This window comes from Lissotriton vulgaris, chromosome 1_1 (assembly GCF_964263255.1).
Source record: "Lissotriton vulgaris chromosome 1_1, aLisVul1.2, whole genome shotgun sequence".
Taxonomy (NCBI): Eukaryota; Metazoa; Chordata; class Amphibia; order Caudata; family Salamandridae; genus Lissotriton; species Lissotriton vulgaris.
Window position 1 is genome coordinate 674,669,333 of NC_141685.1, and position 20,777 is coordinate 674,690,109.

At 47.1% G+C, this 20,777-nt stretch overlaps 1 protein-coding gene across 1 annotated transcript in view; it reads right to left on the reverse strand.

Moving 5' to 3' along the window:
- The window catches only part of SLC71A1 (solute carrier family 71 member 1), a 290,205-nt gene that overhangs the window by 102,215 nt on the left and 167,213 nt on the right, over window positions 1-20,777 (reverse strand). The window contains exon 3 of the mRNA XM_086954554.1: window positions 2,472-2,534. Within this exon, the coding sequence (XP_086810680.1) occupies window positions 2,472-2,534 (63 nt within the window). The remainder of the gene's footprint in view (window positions 1-2,471; window positions 2,535-20,777) is intronic.

Here is a 20,777-nt window from a genome sequence, read left to right on the forward strand (position 1 = left end):
CAGTGGTAAATAGAGAGATCTGCATCTAGATGGGAGGGAGGAGTTGCACCTGGGACCTGAATAGGGCTGGGCCTTCCCTCTACAATGCTGGCTCCACCCCCTCCACCCCCTGTGGCTTGTCTGATGTCTCTGCCCTGCACTGTGAAAGGAGAGGAGGAATCATGTCAACAGAGTGCTCCAGAGCTGTATCTTCTCTCCCCTGTGCTGACTCCACCTCCTGTGGGGCGGCAGATGTCTCTGCCCTGCACAGTGAAAGGAAGAAGAGAGTCATGTAAACAAAGTGCTCGGGAACTGGTTTGGACTAGGCAGAGGCCTCTCTGCCTTCAGAGAAAAAAGGATTTGGGGTATAAATATTGAGACCCTGATCCCAAGAAATGAGATCACTTCTGGAACAAGAATATTTTCTGCCAAAGAAAAGAACCAAGGAAGCTGCAGGAGTTTGGACTGCCCCTCTGCCAGTGTGCGGTTTGCTGGGTTGGCTTGCAGTGGTTCCTTCATTGCTAAGGGAAAGGAGAAGGAACTTTGTAAGAACTTTCATCTACAGAATATTCTCCAAGGGCTTGAACTGTGCTTGCCTCCTGCTGAAGTCTCAGGGACAAAAGACTTCACCTCCAGCTTCCCCCTGAATTTCCTTGCTGGGAATTCTGACTCCAGACACCTGTGTGCCGCTGGGAGCTGGAAGAGCAACGCATCGAGAAAAAGCATGTCGCCGCTGCAGCTTAAATCATCGCAACGCCGGAGAAGCGAGCCTTCGCCGCATCTCCCTGGAAGCGTGTGTTCATCGAAGCAGTCTGCTGTCGCATCACCGGAGAAGCGTGACGCCATCGTGAGAGTCGCCATCGCATCACCGGAGAAGCGTGTCGCTGGGCCGGTCGCGGCTCCAAAGTACAGAGAGGTCGCAAGGCTGCCAGGGCGTCATCGTCATATCAAGGGCGCCATCTTCTCACATCGCAACTGGATTGTCGCATCGCATCTAGGCGCCATCTTGCGCACCGTAACTGGCCCGCAGGCCGAGAATTTACGCATCACCTCCGCACCTGTAAGGCTCACGACGAGTCCCCCTACTCTGCACAAGCATTGAGGAAGGACGCAACCATTCCCTCGGGTCATGGAACTGACGCATCTCCCCTTTTCCCTTTTGCTAGACTTTTGTTCACTTTGCGTTGCGCATCTAGGTACTTTGTTGAGAACTTTGTCGCATTTAACAGCAACTTGAACTAAGAGACTTTAATCATCTTTTAAGTAATCTTAAGTGTAGTATTGTGGATTTTTGTAGTTTGTGGTCTTGTGTTTAAGTCTATATAAAGAATACTTATTGTTATAAAACCTGTGATGTGTCCATCTGTAGTGTTATCACTGTATTACTGTGTATATTCACAAATGCTTAACACACTGCCTCTGAGAAAAGCCTGTCTGCTCGTGCCAAGCTACCAAGGGGGTGAGCAGGGGTTAATAAGGAGTGTAATCCCCTTATCCTGACTTAGAAGTAAGGGTCGCTATTTGGACAAAGGTGAATACCATTGCCAACTAGAGACCCCCAGATCTAACAAAAGGGCATTTGTAAATTGCAAAATATATATTTGTTTTGCGGTCATTAAAAACTGATATTACTAATCAAAGGCTTTGCAACCGCAAAAAACCTTTGTATATCATGCCACATGTCTGAATGCTTCTGGGGCATGGGGGATTGGTGCAGTGAAGAGTTTTAATCAGAAAGACGGTGACATACTAAAACGAACGTAGCATGAGTTCGAAAAAAATACTTTTGCAGAAATCTTCGGAGTTTCTGCAGAAACACTACATTATGCAATTTACAAAAAAAGTTAATTCGTACAATTTTTCCTTTGAAACCCTGAATGAATGGGGAACTACAGCCTACATTTAAAGTCACTACTCCACTTGCAGGGTGTACTTTTCTCACATCTGTCTCTGGTTTGCTGTGTTTCTTCTCCGACCAGGGATGCTATGCAATCATAATACACCTTCGGCATCAGAGGCTTTTTTAGAATTCAAGTGTCCATGGTGGAGGGCACCATGGCTACTGTGTTACTTAACGCTGGCAGGCATCTATAAATACCAGTTCAGACATCTAGGGTTGCATGATGAGTGCACTTACCTAATCAATCCATGGGTTTCAGACTCAATATGCAATATGTGAACTTTGTACACTGTTCAATCCCTATCAAATTAACTTTTGTTCCAAAACTGCAAATGAGCCAAATGTCGTGCTAAAGTCACATTATTCTTAAATAGAATTAATTTTTGGGGGCAAAAAGATCTTTTTTTAAAGCAAAAAATCGACAGGAAACAGTCATGAAGATTCATGTGCGTTTATGCTGAATCATTACTAGGTGTTAAATCTCAACTGTAACTAAGGTGAGGCAAATTACTTATCAATGAGACCATATACTTCATTTTACAAGTTCTTTCCTTCATCTGCAAACATCAGAGGCAAGTGACCAACATCTTACCTTTACGCCTTGGATCAAGCCATTCATTAGAAATGTGTGTTTTGGGAAGGTTTCATGCAAAACCTAGGAGAGAAGAAAGCAGACCGTCAGTAAAGGGGCTACAGCTACACAAGCAGAGGGGATAATTCCCCAAGACAAAAAAGTATTGCATTTTGATTGCTCTTTACCAGCTTCTCTTTAAAGACATCGAAATATTCAGCAGAACCACATGATGATAGATAATCACATGCAAATAAATCATAATAAGTTGTTTTGTTGTTTGATCACTACCATAGTGCGTGTAGCTAGTAGGAAGGACACTGCAAAAGGTTATCAAAAGGCTAATAAAAAAAAAATCTAAGACCTCAACCACAAAGGAATGATGGCATGGTTTAACTGTACCCTGATAAAAAGGGTTTGAAAGTTAATATTCTTACTCAAAATTAACAGTTGAAATCAGAGTTAAATTGCAAAGTGTTTTTTCATGATTAAATTAACAGTTTGTCAGGTGTCCAAATCTATATTTTTGGAGACAGTCTAAAAAATTACTCCGGCGTCTAACTTTACCTTTGTGAATCAGCCCCTTAATTTTTTGCCTCCAATTGCAAATGCCACACACATTTAATTAACAATTACATTTTTCAATGTTATATTTTTCTTACTTATTAACATACACTTTAATAATCTCTTCGTAATATTTAATCTTCTAAGCAGTACTAGACCCCCTGACTAGGTGTCGCGGACCCTCAGGGATCCCCAGACCACAGGTAAAGGACCACTGGGTTAAACTATTGCAATCACTCCTCCCATCACTGTTTGTGTATGATTATACCTAATGCCACACTACAGTTGTAACAGCTGTGTCTAAAATATCTATACATATATTTTATTTGGCTATGTAATGTACTCATTTCTGTAAGGTAGCTCAAGTCCACCATTTAATATTGATTTTTCAGTTTAGTATTTTGACATGGCTGAAAAGATGGTTTGTTTCACCAGCCAGTTGTTCAGGCATTTTTACCAAAATGTGACTACCTAGTGTACATGTTCTGCCTCCTCCAACAGACATTTTGTGACAGACAGAGTTGAACTGCTACTCAGAGGCTTGCACCGCAAAGGTGACTAGGACTCACGTTTGGTGATGAGCCCATAATACGACCTTACAGAGAAATAAAAAAATATATATATATTATATATATATACACACACACACACACACACACATACATACACACTGTTCCACAAGTTACCCACAAGGCAGGGCGCACTCACTAATCGGCGTGTCATCTGGATAAGGAAATGTCAGGCACATCGAGTATTTCACCCTTAATCATAGGTTTCCACTGCCACACACAAACTGTCAACAAAATGGTTTCCAGCGATCTCCCTTTATAAATAACCATCAATCAAAGTCAGGTGAGTACAGCTTCAATTACATGTGGGCTGTAGGCAGTTCTGTGTAAATAAAATGTTCATCACGGGTGTGCCAGAACGAGCATTTCACAAAAACACCTTCTGCCTGTTAGGCTGCTTGGGTAGGAGGCACTACATGAAGCAGCACACTTAGAATGTCTATTCCCGTAGTAGATCCTTGACCTCCAACGAGAGAGGCATGTGATCTTACCTGATATTTCATGTTTTGTTTGAGTTTTTTGGCTTCAGTAGAGCATCTATACACACTAGTCATATCCAATAGGATACAGTCTTATTTGTGTGAGGTTATGGTCTTCGATCACTAATGCCCCGGTTACTTACCGGTAATCTTCATTACTCCGAGTCCTTGTCTTCCTCGCCACAGTAATCACACATGAGCCTCCGGCTCCACACAGAACTCCAAGTTTAAAAAAAGAAACAGCGCTCTTGTCTCTCCTCCCTCCTCCAAGATGGCCCCCAGTGGCTCCATCCAATCCCATAAAGGGATACATAGACAGCAACACGACCTGAAAACCAAGCCGCAGCTTCATGTAAGGAAAACAGACTACACCATCAGTGCAGTTAAAAACAATTTTAATATACAGAGGCAAAGGAATCAAAAAGACGACCTCTCAAGGAACTCCTGCAGAAAGAACAGAAAGAGGCAAAAGAAACAGAACCCCCACCCCCAATCTGAAGGCGGTAATGGGACATGAAGGTATGAGGGGACGACCAAGTAGCAGCCCTGCAAACATCCTCCATGGACACCCCCTTGAAGGTAGCCCATGACACAGCAACAGATCGGGTTGAACGACCCTGAACAGGAAGGGAGGGAACCTCAGAAACTGAAGCATATGCCAACAGAATGGCCTCTTTAATCCAACGACTGATCGTGGAGAGGGAGGGTCTCAGGCCCTGACGCGACAAACCAAAATTGACAAACAAGTTGTCCACTTTACAAAAGGAAGAAGTGCGCAACAAATAAATCAATAGGGCACGACGAACATCCAAGAGGTGCAAAAGGGATTCCTCAGCCGAGGAAGGATCAGGACAAAGAACTGGAAGAGTCACCTCAGTAGACCGGTGAAAATAAGAATCCACTTTAGGTATAAATGTAGGATGAGGGCGCAAGACCACACGGTCCGACAAAACCAACAAAAATGGGGCAGAACGAAGGAAAGCACCCAACTCACCCATACGCCTGGCAGAAGCAATCGCCACAAGAAATACCACCTTGAGCATTAAAAACTTCAAGTCCACCGATTCCAACGGCTCGAAAAGAGCCAACTGTAAGGAACGCAAAACCAAAGGAAGGTCCCAAGGAGGAGGACACATGATAGGACGGGGGCTTTGGAAAGAGAGAGACTTAAAAAGTCTAGTAACCAATGGTGAAATGGAAACCAAAGGGAGGACATAATTCAAAAAATCCAAAATGCGAGCCGGGTCCAAAGAAGCTACCGAGAGGTCATGACCCACACACCAAGAAGCAAAATTATCCCAGTGCTTCGCGTAGGACTTCAGTGTAGAAGGCCTCCGGGACTGCTGAATGACCCCAGCCACAGTCACAGAACAACCTTGCCGCATCAAAGAATCCCTCTCAAGAGCCAGGCCCTCAGACCCAGGGAACGGAACACAGGCAGAGGAAGAAGAGGACCCATCAGAGGATAAGGCACGAACGGCAAGGCCCATTCCGGAGACACAGCCAATTCCAACAGCAGGGGATACCAAGGGCGACGCTTCCAACACAGCAATCAGAAGCACAAAGGACCCCTCCCTCTTGATTTTCTGCAAGACAGCTGGAATCAGGGGAACAGGGGGAAACGCATACAATACACCCTTCGGCCAAAGGAACGAAAGTGCGTCCACCCTCCAGGCATCCCGGCAAGGCATAATCGCGCAAAAGCATCGGATCTGGGCATTGTACTGGGAGGCAAACAGGTCCACAATCGGACAGCCAAACATCTCCTGCAACCTCCTGAACATCAACCGTGTGAGGAACAAGGACCCCATGGAAGGAAACACCTGGCTCAGACAATCCGCCACAGTTTTCTCCGCACCAGGCAGGTAAATGGCAGATAGGGACTCCAGATGCACCTCCGCCCAACAACAAATCCGATGAGGCAACTGAGAGATTGAACCTTGCAACCCCCTTGATGGTTCACATAAGACATCACCACCAGATTGTCCGTCCGGATCTGCACATGGAGACCCTGAACAAGATCCGAGAAATCCAACAGACCCAGAAGGACGGCCTTCAGCTCCTTGTAGTTGGAAGAACACGATAACACCGACTGAGGCCAAACACCCTGAGTCGTCGAATCCCCCAGAGTAGCACCCCACCCTAGCAGGCTGGCATCGGTAGTGACCACGCGGGTGGGAACAATCAGAAAGGTGCTGCCCCTGGACAGATGACCTTCGTCCAACCACCAACCCAGGACCACCCGAACATCCTCCGACATAGGAACCAAAACACTCATATTGAGGGAACAGGGGTCCCAATGCGACAAAATGTGGGACACCACCAGGTACATGTGGAGGCGAGCCCACGGCACCGTCAACAAAGACGCCAACATCAGACCCTGAACACTCAACCACAGGCTCACAGGATGAGAATGCCCCAACAGGGCATGAACTGCAGACATAAGGGACAAAATCCGGGGAGGGGACAGGAACACCATCCCCAACTGAGTCCTGAACAAAGCCCCAAAGAAAGTCAATTTCCAGCGCAGGAACCAGGGAGGAATTCGGCACATTCACGAGGAACCCATGATGCTCCAGGACATGGCACACCCTCTGGACATGTAACTCCGCCTTAGGAAGAGAAGAAGCAGAAATTAAAATGTCGTCCAGATACGGAGAAACACTAATGCCCTCCCCATGTAAATGTCCAATAAGAGGAGTCAGAATCTTAGTAAAGATCCTGGGAGCAGAGTAGAGCCCAAAAGGTAATACATGGAACTGGTAATGATGACCCAGTACGCAAAATCGGAGAAACCTCTGATAGTCCGGATGAATAGGAACATGCAGATGAGCATCCCTCAAGTCTATCGATGCAAGGAAATCGCCCTGAGACACCAGAGGAAGGATCAACTGAAGCGAAACCATTTTGAACCGTTGGTGAGGGATGAAAGTATTGACCCACTTCAGGTCCATCACAGGCAGAAGATCCCCGGTGTGCTTGGACACCAGGAATAGGATGGAATACACTCCCAACCCCAACTGATCGCTGGGCACAGGAATCACCGCCTTCTTGACCACCAGGTAATCGATGCCTTCCAAAAGCGCCAATCGTCTTAGAGGGTCTCGGGGACAAGGAGTGGCCTTGAAACAGTCTGGGGGAGTCCGGGAAAACCCAAGACGCAAACCCTCCGAAACCACCTGAAGCACCCATTGGTCTGACACAGTCATCCGCCAAGAGTCCAGGAAGCAAATGAGGCGACCCCCCAACCGGACCCGCATCAGGAGCGATCCAGTCACGATTTGAATGCAGGAGTGGAGGAGGCTGAAGCACCGGGGAACCAGGATTAATCAAAGGAAGGAGCACCCCGGCCACGCCCCCTTCCACGAAAGGGCTGACCAGCCCGACCCCTCCTAGAAGGACCAAAAGCCCTTTAAGAACCAAAGGAACGGAAGCGACCAGCCCGCTCAGGAGCAAGGAGCTTACGGTCCTCAGCCGTTTTCTTCACCATTTCATCCAAAGGAGTACCAACAAGTTTAGCTCCAGAAAAGGGGATCTTCATCAGGAGACCCTTCTGCGCAGCATCAGCCTTCCAGGAACGAAGCCACAACTGACGCCTTGCAGCCACAGAAGACCCAGCCGCAGAAGCCGCCGCACCCAAAGAATCAAAGGAGACATCTGAAAGCAGGCGAACCTGTTGCTCCATCATCGCCAGGGTAGAAGAAACATCCTCCCCCTGGTCCAACAATTCTGACAGAGACTGAAAATCTTTCAGTAAGGACTGGATGGTGTAAGAAGAATAGGCTGCCGCCCTAATGGAAAAATTAGCAGCCGAAAAAGTGCGTTTCACCGCACCATCCACCTTCCGATCAACAGGGTCAGCAGGGGAGAAATCTTTAGAGACCACAGAACCATGGGAAGTCACACTGGCCATCAAGGAATCCACCTTTACCGAGGAAGGAAACTTGACCGAAAAATCCTGTAGAGGATATCGCCTATTCAGAAAACGAGGAAAGGAACCTTTGTCTACATCCTTCCATTCGGTTTCCAACACCTTCAACACCGAAGAATGAAGGGGCAATGAATCAGGCTCAGGACGCTGATATTGCAAAAACAAGTCATCCACAGGAACTACAGATTCAGGGAAAACCAATTTCTTCCGTATGTGACAGAGGACCACCTTAAGGTCGGCCCCCTGCACAAAACGACCCTTGACATTAACCTCCTCCTCAGCGTCAGAGTCAACAGTCGGACCGTCATCAACTCGCGCCCTTTTGTCAGGAGGAACAGGAACCCTGTCATGTAATGCAGTAGCAACCGCAGAATTAATAATTTTCTGCAACAAATCCATAGAAGGAACAGACATCCCAGAACCAGAAGCCTCCAAGGAGTCAGGAACAGACATATTTGAAGAACCTCCTTCAATCACACTAGCCACGAGCAAAATAACCAATAGCAAGGGACAGAAAACACCTGAACCCTTAAATAGCCTGTAGGTTGCCAAGCAACCATAGACACACCCAACGACACGCCCCCTAACGAAGTACAAAAAGCACGAAGAAACACGAGCCACCGCAAAAGAGGCTCCCGAGGAAAAGAAGACACCAAGGAAACTCCACACACGGCCCGCGAAGATCCCAGGTAAGAGAGCAAATATTGGCAAGGAAAACAAACACCCGACCGCGCAGAGCCCTAGAATCGGGACGCGCGGTCGGAAAGGGGCGTGTCACCGGCAAAAATCGCCGCTAGGCAATAAACAAAACATCCGACCGCGCAGAGTCCCAGAAGCAGGACGCGCGGTCAGAAAGGGGGCACGCACCGGACAATGAACCTCCCGCTAAGCAGGAAGCGTAGGCGCGGCCATCCGAAGCGGGAACACCATGCGAACCCGCAAAAAAAAGCACCAAAAGTCAGCTAAGCAGGACACGTGCCAGGCAAAAGAAAGGGGAAACAAACAAATTACAATACAAACTAACTTCCCCCCAACTAAATACCCGAGGCCATAAGGGGCTGCTAAAGCAAGACCCCAGCCTCACTTACCTGACCAGCAGGGAACACAGCACGCTGAGAAGTGCAGAAAAAAAGAACAGGTCGTGTTGCTGTCTATGTATCCCTTTATGGGATTGGATGGAGCCACTGGGGGCCATCTTGGAGGAGGGAGGGGAGCCTAGAGCGCAGTTTCTTTTTTAAACTTGGAGTTCTGTGTGGAGCCGGAGGCTCATGTGTGATTATTGTGGCGAGGAAGACGGACGAGGAGGTAATGGAATAATATTAGTCTCTCCAAGTTCCCTAGCTGAGATGGTCTGTTAGTGAAACAATTACACTGTTCATTGCTTCGAGGAGCAGACACTCGTAGAGGTGTGGCTTTTTTATTGACATTTCACAAGATAAGCTCTCTGGGGAGTTCTCAGTTGCCACACTGTTACCGTGCCCTTAAAGAATGCAGGCTATGCTGGTATGGTTGTCAATAAGTTTGTACGGCAAACATTTGCTGTGCAACATTCTGCCCCTTGGTGGCCCACTTATAAGAAAGTGCGTCCTTTGATGGAAGGATTCCACAGACTTTGCTGTTTCATTGTCTTTTTTTCAGCACTCCAGGACATCTTGCACCTTTGTTCAGAAGCCTGCAGCCATGCACGTCAATTTAAGACCAGCCAGTTATCTACTAGCTGAGTCTGCCGCACTGAGAGATGATACATTGCAAGTGTTTGCTACCAATGTGCTCCCCTGCACAATGACAAATTCCCGTTTCTTGAGTTCCTAACTATATACTGCAAAAGGTAATCAATATTCTGCCACTGCTGGTGACCATATATGTTGATTAAAACCGTGAAATTTGTAAAATGCCACACCCTGGGTGCCCACAACTCAAATCCTGGCTGCCCACAGCTCTTACATTCTTGCTTTTCTCACCAGCAGGACAGCATGGGAGAGGCAGTGGTAAACCACTGGTTAAAGAAATCTGCTGTGCACTCCTATGCAGTAGTTATGGTACAGCAGTGCCTCGTAGATCGAGAGACCGAATTTATATGGAATTCATTAGTATTAATGTTCACTCTGTCCTGCATGTCACTTATCTCAAATAATCAAACAACACAATTGCCAGTGCTGAGAACCTGAATTGTAAATTCAAATCTGAAAAAAATGGTTATTATGAATGTAACATAAACACCTGCTTTATGAATTGCAACAAATACATTTTTAATGCTTCTTTATCAAATATTCTTCAATTTTTAAACGCAAACTTATTTCGTGCATGGAAATACAAAAATGCTATATACATATTATATACAAAAAGTTTAGACAACAAATACACGTTAACAATTCAAACACTCTTGGCCGTTCAATCATCCAACACAGTTCAAACATACACATACATAAATACTGGTCTCGGTGTCAATAACACTGTAACCACATGGCATGGAAATAATCATCTCCGTTATTACCCAATGTATAGTTCTTTTCAAAGTTCAACAAAATCAAGAAAAGAATTCTCTTGCTATTCACAAACACCGTTGTGGATATAAATGTTTTAAATGACCCGAGACCGGGTTGGTCGACGCGTTTCAAACCCCGCCAAATGCCGGGGTTCTACTCAGGACCATTATTGTCACTTGGTTCTTGGGTCAAAGCTCCAATCTCAAAAAAGTTGCACGCACACACAATTTCCGGTCGCGATCACTTTCGTGTGCACCATTTTCTTGTTACATTAGATCAGTGCATGACATGCAACAATATGTTCTTTCTCCGGAGCTATGCTGCCATCTCCTGGTTGGATGAGCAGCTCCCTGCCGTCACCCCTGGAAGCCGTGACAAGAATGAATAATGCAGCCAGCGGGTACACTGAAATGTGCATGTGTGACTGACTTTGAAACGGACTCGTCGTCATTGGTGATTAATTTAAGCCACACGCTGTTCTCGCAAAGCATTCACGCCAGCCAGCATTATAATGCCAAAACACACGGTTGTGAGTAATGTCTCACGCTGCCACTTAGAATCCATTTTCTATTTATCCACCTCAGTGGAAGGCTGAAGAATGCGTGAATTCATAATGGACACGCTTGGTGGGTGGGGGAAAAGCAGCTACACAACCCACTTGTCATTTGCACCTGGGTGGTCTTCAATTCACGCTGCATCCTTAATATCTATGCCGCCTGAAAACAGCATTTTCCTGCCCAAACGTGCCCCACCCTCCGTAAAGTATTTTGGTTGCCCTCCCCTCTCCTCTAGTAAAATGGCAATACGCCCCATTACCAGCCCCCTTCTCAAACAATGATTTGCTTAAAACACATGAAAGCCCTGGCGATGACCATCTCCAAGTGACTGCAGCAGCAGTATATTGCAAAATTCGCCTCAAGAAAGTCAAGACCCAGGTCTGTGAGTACCGTCGTTTTTTTCATTGAACTGTACGAATTTTATATTTTGGTTACTCTCTCTACCACACTGTTCCTCTACTCCAGGGGGGAAGTTGTCTCCACCCATGCAGGTCCATGTGCTTTTCTGCCCCACAGTGCCCGTCCCTCTACCCTCACTACCTGTCTAGCTCTCAAACAGAAATACGCAGTGTCGTCCAGTGTCCTTGCTGGTGGCCTAGGCGGAGCTACAGGGTCTGAGTGTCCACCTCACAACACAAAATCCTTGAAACTGTTTGCCCATGCCTTCTGATTTGGCAACTGTAGTCAGGTCCAGTTTAATACAAATGATTATGTCTCCGGGGGTGCGGAGGTTAAGTTCTTTCCTAAAGTATGGAACAGGTCTCAGATAAATAGAGATTTTTTTTTTTACCCGGGCCCTCCTGCTGGCCTTCCACCTACATATCCCCTCAGTGTTTCGTGCTTTTGTAGAGGATTGCCACCAGCAGCATTTCTCCTCCCCTTGCCTCCGAGAGCTTCAAAGGGATCTGCTTCCCCGCCCACTGCTTCACACTTCACGGCCTGGCGGCCGTGACTCGCATCAGGTCTGCAAAGCTACGGCCAGCAACTGGGCAGTAAGGTTGCCTCCCCCCCAACCATGGGAAGTCCCTCCAGTGAAAGGGCAAAGGCATATAGGGGGTCAGCCCCTGATTTTCAACACTGTTCTCTATCAAAACGCCAATACTTATTGTGGGTTTTATTAACCTGCCTTCCAAATATTTGTTTTGGTAAAAGTTTCCATAACAATTATGCTGAGATTTAGTTTGTTATGCAAACGCCAGATATGAATTTCTGCCCTGTTTTCTGTGCCACAGTTTTTCTATTTTGCCACTATTTTATCTACTTCGGACCATTGCCATTATAAATTACAATCACTTTTATTTAAGTATTAATTATTTAAAAAAATTAAAAGCCATTGTTATTTGTAATATCAATACATCCAAGTCACGTCAATACAAAACATGTGGCATTACAAATGCTAAAAGTGTCACGTTTGCTAAAGTTAAAAGTATTGGCATTGTAAATCACAAAACAAATATAAAATGTCATTTACAAAACCAATAGCTCCAACTTTCCTACTGCGAGACCAATTGGCAACGCCAGTGCTAGTTTTTCTGCAGGTCGTGGGTCCGAGGTTCGGTGACTGGAGCTGGCGCTCTTCATAGGGACATTCGCGCCTTTGACAAGCGCGTACTCTCGGGATTGTTGGTTTGTGTGTCGCTGCAGACACACAGAGGTAAAGGGAGGGGGCCTCGATCTTTGCATTGGGCAGCCGTGGGGGAAGGTTGGTTGTTCAATTTAATTAATGTAAAGTAACCCCCTCGTATCCTCCTCTTTTGGCTGTTCAGTACGGTGATTGAGGACGCGCGGCGGCAGGTGCGGGAAAGCATTTCCAGTCTCCTCTCCCTCCTCTCGTTAAGAGTGTCGCTTGGTAGAACGTGTTAGCATTTATTTGTTGCTCCCCCCCTTTTGCGTAGCCGTGCACACCCTTAGTAGGGTACTGCTCGTGTGTCGGGAACATCGGGGTTACATTGGTTATTTTGTCGCATTGTATGTCCCTGGCCTGATTTGCGGCACTGAACAGCCAGCGAGGTTTGCACAGAAGGAGAGGGGCGGTTATCACTGACTCGTCCTTTTTTATGCGGAACTGAACATAGGCGCTGACAGCAGGTAAATTAATTCCCGGTCGGTTGAGGATCTGCGTACCTGGGCGGAATTTCTTGCTTAGCGGGGGCACTTTCGTTCCAATATGCCTGCAAAAGGGGGTAGGATTGGGAAGAGGAAGGTCAAAGACCCTGAGTGATCCCAAATGCTCAAGTTAGTATTGTCTAAGCTGGGCAACAATAGGGATACCGATGATGAGCAGGCAGGGCCGGTTCAGGTCACCGAACCATCATTAGAGGAAATGGGTTGCCCTCGTAGGGCAGGGGTGCCCCCTAAGGCAGCGTTCCGCCAGTAGCAAAGAAAGCTAGGTCACGCCCAAGTAAGGAGAAAACGGGCGATAAAAGTGGAGAGTTGGCTGTACCAAGGAGTGGGACCAGCCAGGGAGTGCTGTCCAACTCAAGTGAGAATACCCAAAGACCATCCGGTATCTTGGCACCACCACAACAGCAGGCGGTGGCGCAGCATGTGGTGCCTGGTCCTCTTGATGTAGGGACTGTATTGGCAGACAATCATAGGCCTTTACAGGTGCTGGATCCTTCGAACTAGGGTACATTGTCTGGGGCATCTGGAGGTCAAGCCGCCTTGCAAAATGCAGGGGGTGCAGGGCCTTCCAGGGAGGGGGGAAAAGACTAGAGACACAGGTTGTGCATTTGGAGGGGAGAGGGCCAGCCCAGGGCGCATCACCGGGGGTAAGTGCGCCGCCTGCTCCAGTGATGGCCAAGGGGCCCGCAGCCGGGGCACAGGGGCAGACTATAAACATATTAGAGTCCATGGCATCCATATTAGTGCGATTGGTGGTGCCGGCAACCGGGGGCCAGGCCAGTAGCACCTCAGTATCACAATGGGCGCGTCAACAGACTTGGTGATCACAGTGAGTGATTTACAGAGGCAGATTGCACTCATAGATGGGGCTCAAAGGAAGGAAGACGCAAATGCAGCCCCTTCGGCAGTGAGTCAGGCGGCCCCTGCTCCAGCCAGTACAGCCACAGTTGCCTCAACAGGTAAGGTGGCAGGGACCACAGACAAGAATGTCAATGGTGGGGAAAAAGCCTTGGGTCGTCAGGATACACTGCTTTCAAAACCTGGTAAATTAGCTTCTCACGTGTGAGCGGAGGTGAAGGAAAAAATCTGGAAGGGAGACTTTATGGATATATTTTCATTGATATGGCCTAAAAGGCAGGAAGTAGAGGTTAAGGAGAAGGAAGGGAAGGAGAGCTCTTTCAAAGACTGGAAACCTAGGGTTGAGGGGTCAATCACGAACTGGCTTTTTGGTTTTAATGTGTTTGCCACAGTGATGGTGGAGAAAAGGCCTGAGTTGGCTACTCCTTTAATTTTTTACTCCAATAAAATGTTGAAGCCACATGAAATGTATGATGGGGGCCTGGTTGGATTATGACAGGGATTTCAGATTGGTCAAAGTGGAGGACCCCAAGATTGTTTGGCATCAGAAAGAGGTGAATGTTTAGTTGGAAAATGTAAACAATGAAACACCTATGAAGCAGTCCTTTTGGACTCAAGGGGGGTCTGGTGAGAAAAAGGGGTCCTGCTGGGCTTTCAACAGAAAAATCTGTAGACGGCCTACAGGCATGTGTAAATTAAAACATGCCTGTTCTTTCTGCGGTCACCCATCCCACCCAGAATTAAAGTGTATCAAAAAATCCAAGGATATATACACCAGGAGCCCTTGGCCCAAGTGGTAGTCAACAATAAACTGTCAGCTACATTTCTACTTAGTCGGGGCACCAGTCAGGGTTGCCCACTCTCACCCCTTCTCTTTGGCCTGGCCTAGAAGCCGTTGGCAGCCTGATCCGACAAGATCCTATGTTGCGAGGACTGCGGTGGTCCCCTGATTTCGAAGATCGCATCTCGCTTTATGCAGATGACATCTCTATTTGGCCTCCCCACGAAGTCCCTCATCGGAGTATTGGATATCCTAGCAGTGTTTGGCAGATTCTCTGGTTTTAGGGTCAACTGGAGTAAGTCCCTATTGTTCGTTCTCCGGGGTGAACCACCCCCCCCCCCCCCCCCCCCCCGAGGGACCGTCCAATACAAATCAACACTACGGGCTTTAAATATTTGGGAACCCACTGACCTGAACACTCATCATACTGGGTGGACTATGCTTGGGTACATGCTTGCTAAAAGAAATATTGCACAATTATGGGGAGCTGTCCAACCACCCACACTTAAAGCCTGGGCGAGAGCCCTAGATTGGTGTATTTATAGAAAGAAAACAGTATACTCGGCCAGGGGCTGCCCCAAAACGTGGTCCTGTATATGGAGTCCCTGGAATACATACCGTGGAGAATTTGTGTACCCCCCGCCCCGCTGTGCTGAACATGAGGAATCCTTAACCCGAGGAATCCCTAACCCTGAAACATTCCCCTCTTATACAATGCAAAGATATAAATTTCCTCCTATGCCTCTTCATAATGTATAATTTGGTGGATGCCTAAAAAATAGATTTATTAAAAAATAAAAAAAATAAAAATCCAAGGATAACGGGAGGGTTCCCAAGGCACCACCTCTATGAGGCACTGCCCACCCCGGTAAAAATGGAGGGGTTACTATTCTGGCTGAACCAGTACCCCAATAGAACGCGGCCCAATTGCTGTATCAAGGTTTTTCCGTAGGCTTTCACATACTTGCTGTGAGAATCGAATATTTGCACACGCCCATTCTAAGGTTGTATCATAGAAATTAGAGAAAGAGGGCACGCTGGGTAGGATAGCTGGCCCGTTTGCAACTCCCCCATGGCCCGACTGTCTGCTCGCCGTTGGGGGTGGTGCATAAAAAAGACCTGGGCCTGTTCCAAATGATACACAATTTGTCGGCACCTAAAGGTGTCTCCGTCAATGAAGCTATTGACCCTGCGCTTTGCTCTGTAACATATTTTTTTTTTTATTGTTTATTAATATGAAAACAAACATCGGAAAGACAGTGTGCAGTTATGAATATGTGAGTTACAATGTGTAGCAAGTCAGCCAAGCAAAGCATCACGCCATTTCCCTCCCCACCCACCTTTATCAAAAAATAAACCCCTTCACTCTTCACCCACTCCATTGCAACGGTCATCATCGGATTCTTCATCTGAGCGGTCATCATCAGATTCAGGTATGGGATCACATAGATCTCCCCTGTAAGCATTCCAGGCAGTCCAAATTTTAGTCCATTTTCGTGGGCACTTCCGATTAATATACACAGTTCTTTCAGTGACCATGGTAGTGTCCATTGTCCCTACACCAAGCCTCCAATGAGGGCAAATCGGCTGCTCCCCATTCCTGCGCCACATTACATTTGGCTACCATGAGGCCTAGTGTCGCCCTGTAACTTATTCTTCATTCGATGCAGCTTTGGAACAATTGTGCAACCTTGGCCAACATGCCTTCATGGCAAAGACCAACATTGAGTCAGCCTTCCGGCTCATGCCAGTGCATCCTGATGATTATCATTTACTAGGTTTCCTGATTGGGGTGCAATATTTCTATGATGAATGGCTGCCAATGGGTTGTGCAGTATCATGAAGGTACTTTGAGCAATTCAGTTCAATAATGCATTGGTTGTTCCCTTTTAGGACAGGACACAGAGATATTGTTCATTATCTGGATGACTTTATGGTCATGGGCCCAGCATCTTCGGGGGTCTGCAGGAGGGCCTTAGGGGACCTGGTGTCAATGTTTGAGGAATTTGGGGTGCCCTTGGCACGGGGTTAGACAGTGGGCCCAGCAACATGCATGGCGTTCTTGGGGATTGAGATGGGCACGGTTTTGGGCGAGTGCAGGTTGACATTAGACAAAGTACAGGCATTCTTGCAAGAATTGACTCCGCTCTGGCAGGGCCGAAGGTCACGCTACCACAGCTCCAGGTATTGGTGGGCCAGTTAAACTTTGCGCTGTGCATCATTCCTATAGGCAGCCCCTTTTCCAGATCAATTGCGCGAACAATGTCTGGTTTGATAAAGAAACACCATGATACCAGGTTGCGAGCTGAAGTAAGAGGATTTGAGGGTGTGGCGTTATTTTCTGCAAGATTTTAATAGAAAGGTGGTGTGGCCCTTGCCACCGGTTATCAGTGAGGCTTTCGAACTGTACACAGATGCAGAAGGCAGTGTTGGTTTTGGGGCAGTTTTGGGGCCACTCTGGTGTCGCGAACATTTGCCAGAGATGTGGCATGCCAGTGGGCTGACAAAAAACACTGCCTTTTTGGAGCTGTTCCCCATTGTGGTGTTGGTCACTGTAAGGTCCGAATTCTTTCGTAACAAAAATTTGTTTTTTTGGTCTGACAACATGTCAGTTGTAGAAGCCATCAACAGGCAGGGGGCTCCTTGTAGTCAGGTGTTGAGGCTGTTGAAACATTTAGTTTTGTTATGCTTGAAGTTAGAGCTGCACATATCCCTGGTGTTAATAACCAAGCGGCTGACGCTTTCTCTTGCTCTAAGTTGCAGGAGTTCCGGAAGTTTAATCCTCAGGCAGCGGACCAAAATGACAGTGTCCCAGAGATCTCTGGGGAAGATTGGAGCACTGCGTTAGCAGGGCTAGTGGGAGCCTCGCTGAGCAAATGCACCCGCAAGGCGTACCAGCACCATTTTAAGAGTTACCGGGATTTCGTGCAATGACGGGGGGTGGAATGGTTCTCAGCTGAGGCCATGAATGCTTTCTTGCAAGCGTTGAGGGACCAGGGCAGATCGGTGTCTTACGCAAGGGCTCACTTAGCAGCGGTTAGGTTTTATGCAAACCTCAGAGGGATGCGCGATGCAGTCTATTCTTTACATGTTAGGAAGGCCTTAGGAGGTTGATCCAGATTAGAGGGTCCAAAGAAAGATTGTAGAAGGCCCCTTAATGTGCGCACACTGGGGAAGATGTTTTAGGCAATGCAGTCGGTGTACTGATCTGCCTATGAGGCGACCTTTTTTGCTGCTGCTTTCACTTTATACAAAAACAACAGTGGTCCCAAGCAAGGAGACAACAGATTGATCACAATAAATATAGACCCAGTCAGTTCTATATTGTTGAAGACATTCCCAGCCGGGCAGAGGTCTTCAAGGTTTATATTAAAATAACAGTTTTGAAAGACAAGAATACGCCTTCAACAATTCACGTACGTGGGGCACAAGCCTGTACCCAACCACGACAGTACAAGAACACAGACAACATACAAAAAGGGCTTAGCAAGGCAAAGTCAACAATCTCACAAAAATTTCATAATTGAACACAGAGATTCTAGTTGGTACCATTACACAATTCAGTGTAGTAAATCATTCTATGAGTATATGGTACACAGAGTCGACGACGTTTCGGACCCCCTTACTAAATGGTGGGGTCCATCATCAGGACAAAACAATGGTTGCCTTTTAGAATATGAGCCTCTTTATCCGAGGGGCAGACGATTTAAGAGCTTACAGGCGAGCTTGCGATAGGCAGTAGAGCAGGACCGGAATTCATAGGGGGTAATCCGATTGTGAAAGCGAAGTGATTGGGACCAATCATTCATGGGTCCGGGGACGGAAAGGATAATAATTTGCGTTTCCGCTTGTACCTAGTAGTCCCGGGATTGTCGGGAGCGCAGAGTCGCGCTGGGGTCCTTGGAGCAGTAGTCCGGGCGGCGGAATGGAAAATAACCATAAATCCGCTGTTACCTTATAGTTCCGGAAGCGCCGAATCGCGCTGGAGTCCTGGAACCAGGGGGTGGCCGGTTCAGTCGGCAGCACTGGATTCCCAGGGAATCCAGTGCTGCCGACTGAACCGGCCACCCCCTGGTTCCAGTAATCCCGGGACTACTAGGTACAAGCGGAAACGCAAATTATTATCCTTTCCGTCCCCGGACCCATGAATGATTGGTCCCAATCACTTCGCTTTCACAATCGGATTACCCCCTATGAATTCCGGTCCTGCTCTACTGCCTATCGCAAGCTCGCCTGTAAGCTCTTAAATCGTCTGCCCCTCGGATAAAGAGGCTCATATTCTAAAAGGCAACCATTGTTTTGTCCTGATGATGGACCCCACCATTTAGTAAGGGGGTCCGAAACGTCGTCGACTCTGTGTACCATATACTCATAGAATGATTTACTACACTGAATTGTGTAATGGTACCAACTAGAATCTCTGTGTTCAATTATGAAATTTTTGTGAGATTGTTGACTTTGCCTTGCTAAGCCCTTTTTGTATGTTGTCTGTGTTCTTGTACTGTCGTGGTTGGGTACAGGCTTGTGCCCCACGTACGTGAATTGTTGAAGGCGTATTCTTGTCTTTCAAAACTGTTATTTTAATATAAACCTTGAAGACCTCTGCCCGGCTGGGAATGTCTTCAACAATATAGAACTGACTGGGTCTATATTTATTGTGATCAATCTGTTGTCTCCTTGCTTGGGACCACTGTTGTTTTTGTATGATAGACTCCCCGAGGTCCCTCGCTGATACCAATTGGGGTCCCCTTGTTGTTTAAATAGAGAGCTGCTTTCACTTTAGCCTTTTATGGGGCTTTCAGAGTAGGCGAATTAGTGGGGAACTCAAAATCCGATAATGCAGGTGGCCTGCACTGGCAAGATGTAAAATTGGAGCTGGGCGAACTTTACATCCTATTGCGTAGATAAAAGACCGATCCCTTGAGCAAGGGGACCACAATTCCCCTAGAATTCACCTCTGGGGCTCTGGCGTGTCCGGTGGTTAGGATAACAGCATACTTGGCGGTTCGCCCGCATGGGTGCTTCACCCCCTTTTCATACATGAAAATGGAGGTTGTTTATCAAAACATCAGTTCATAGCCGTATTCAAAAACAACTTGCGAAGAGTAGGATTGGAACCTGCTGGCTATTCTTCTCACTCCTTTAGAATTGGGGCAGCGACCTTAGCGGCGGGAGCCCGTCTCTCCATTGATGAAGTTAAGTGCGTGGGTCGTTGTTCTTCTTCCTGTTTCAAGCTCTATGTGCGTCCCGAGTTGTTGTAATATTGCTGACCCAATTTGGGTGTTGCCATTCTTATATTTGTCTTTTCTTTCTACAGTAGCATGCCACCTAAGGTGATATGGGTGTTGGGACACTCTTTCGTGCGGCAGGCCGCTTACCGTTTGCAGGAGTCGAAGCTGGCGTGTTAGGGCGGGATGTCACTTCTTTGGCGGGGTGTTGGAGGTCTCCAGATCAGGCAGCTACAGCAGTTGGTGGAAAAGACTAGGGCACACGAGGGACTTCAGTCTCCGGCGTTAATCATCCTGCATTTGGGCGGAAACGACATGGTGGAACTGGGTCGTCAGGCTGTCAGAGAAGCATTGCTGACAGAGTTTGCATGGTTGGTGAGAATCTTCACTGAATCCATTTTTACCCCCTTAGGAAAGTAGAGGAGGAGATCAGCTATGTAGGCTATGTGCTCTTGGAGTCGAGAACCTCATCCACATCATTTGTATCTGCAACACATTAAAAGATATAAGGAAAACTTTATTAAAGCCATTCTTCAACCAGCATGGCATGAGGTCCTGGAGGCAGGCGGTAATCCTGTGCTTCAATTCAACCTTAACACAGCTGAATTGCCGCCTTACAAAATTTCTTGTTCTCACTGAACAGAGACTGAAAAACATATCTTTTTACTGGCCTTGGCTTAGTCCTACATGATGGTCCTCAGGACTAATCTAGTCCGCCGAGGAAAGCTAACCTTAATAACTTAAGCATAG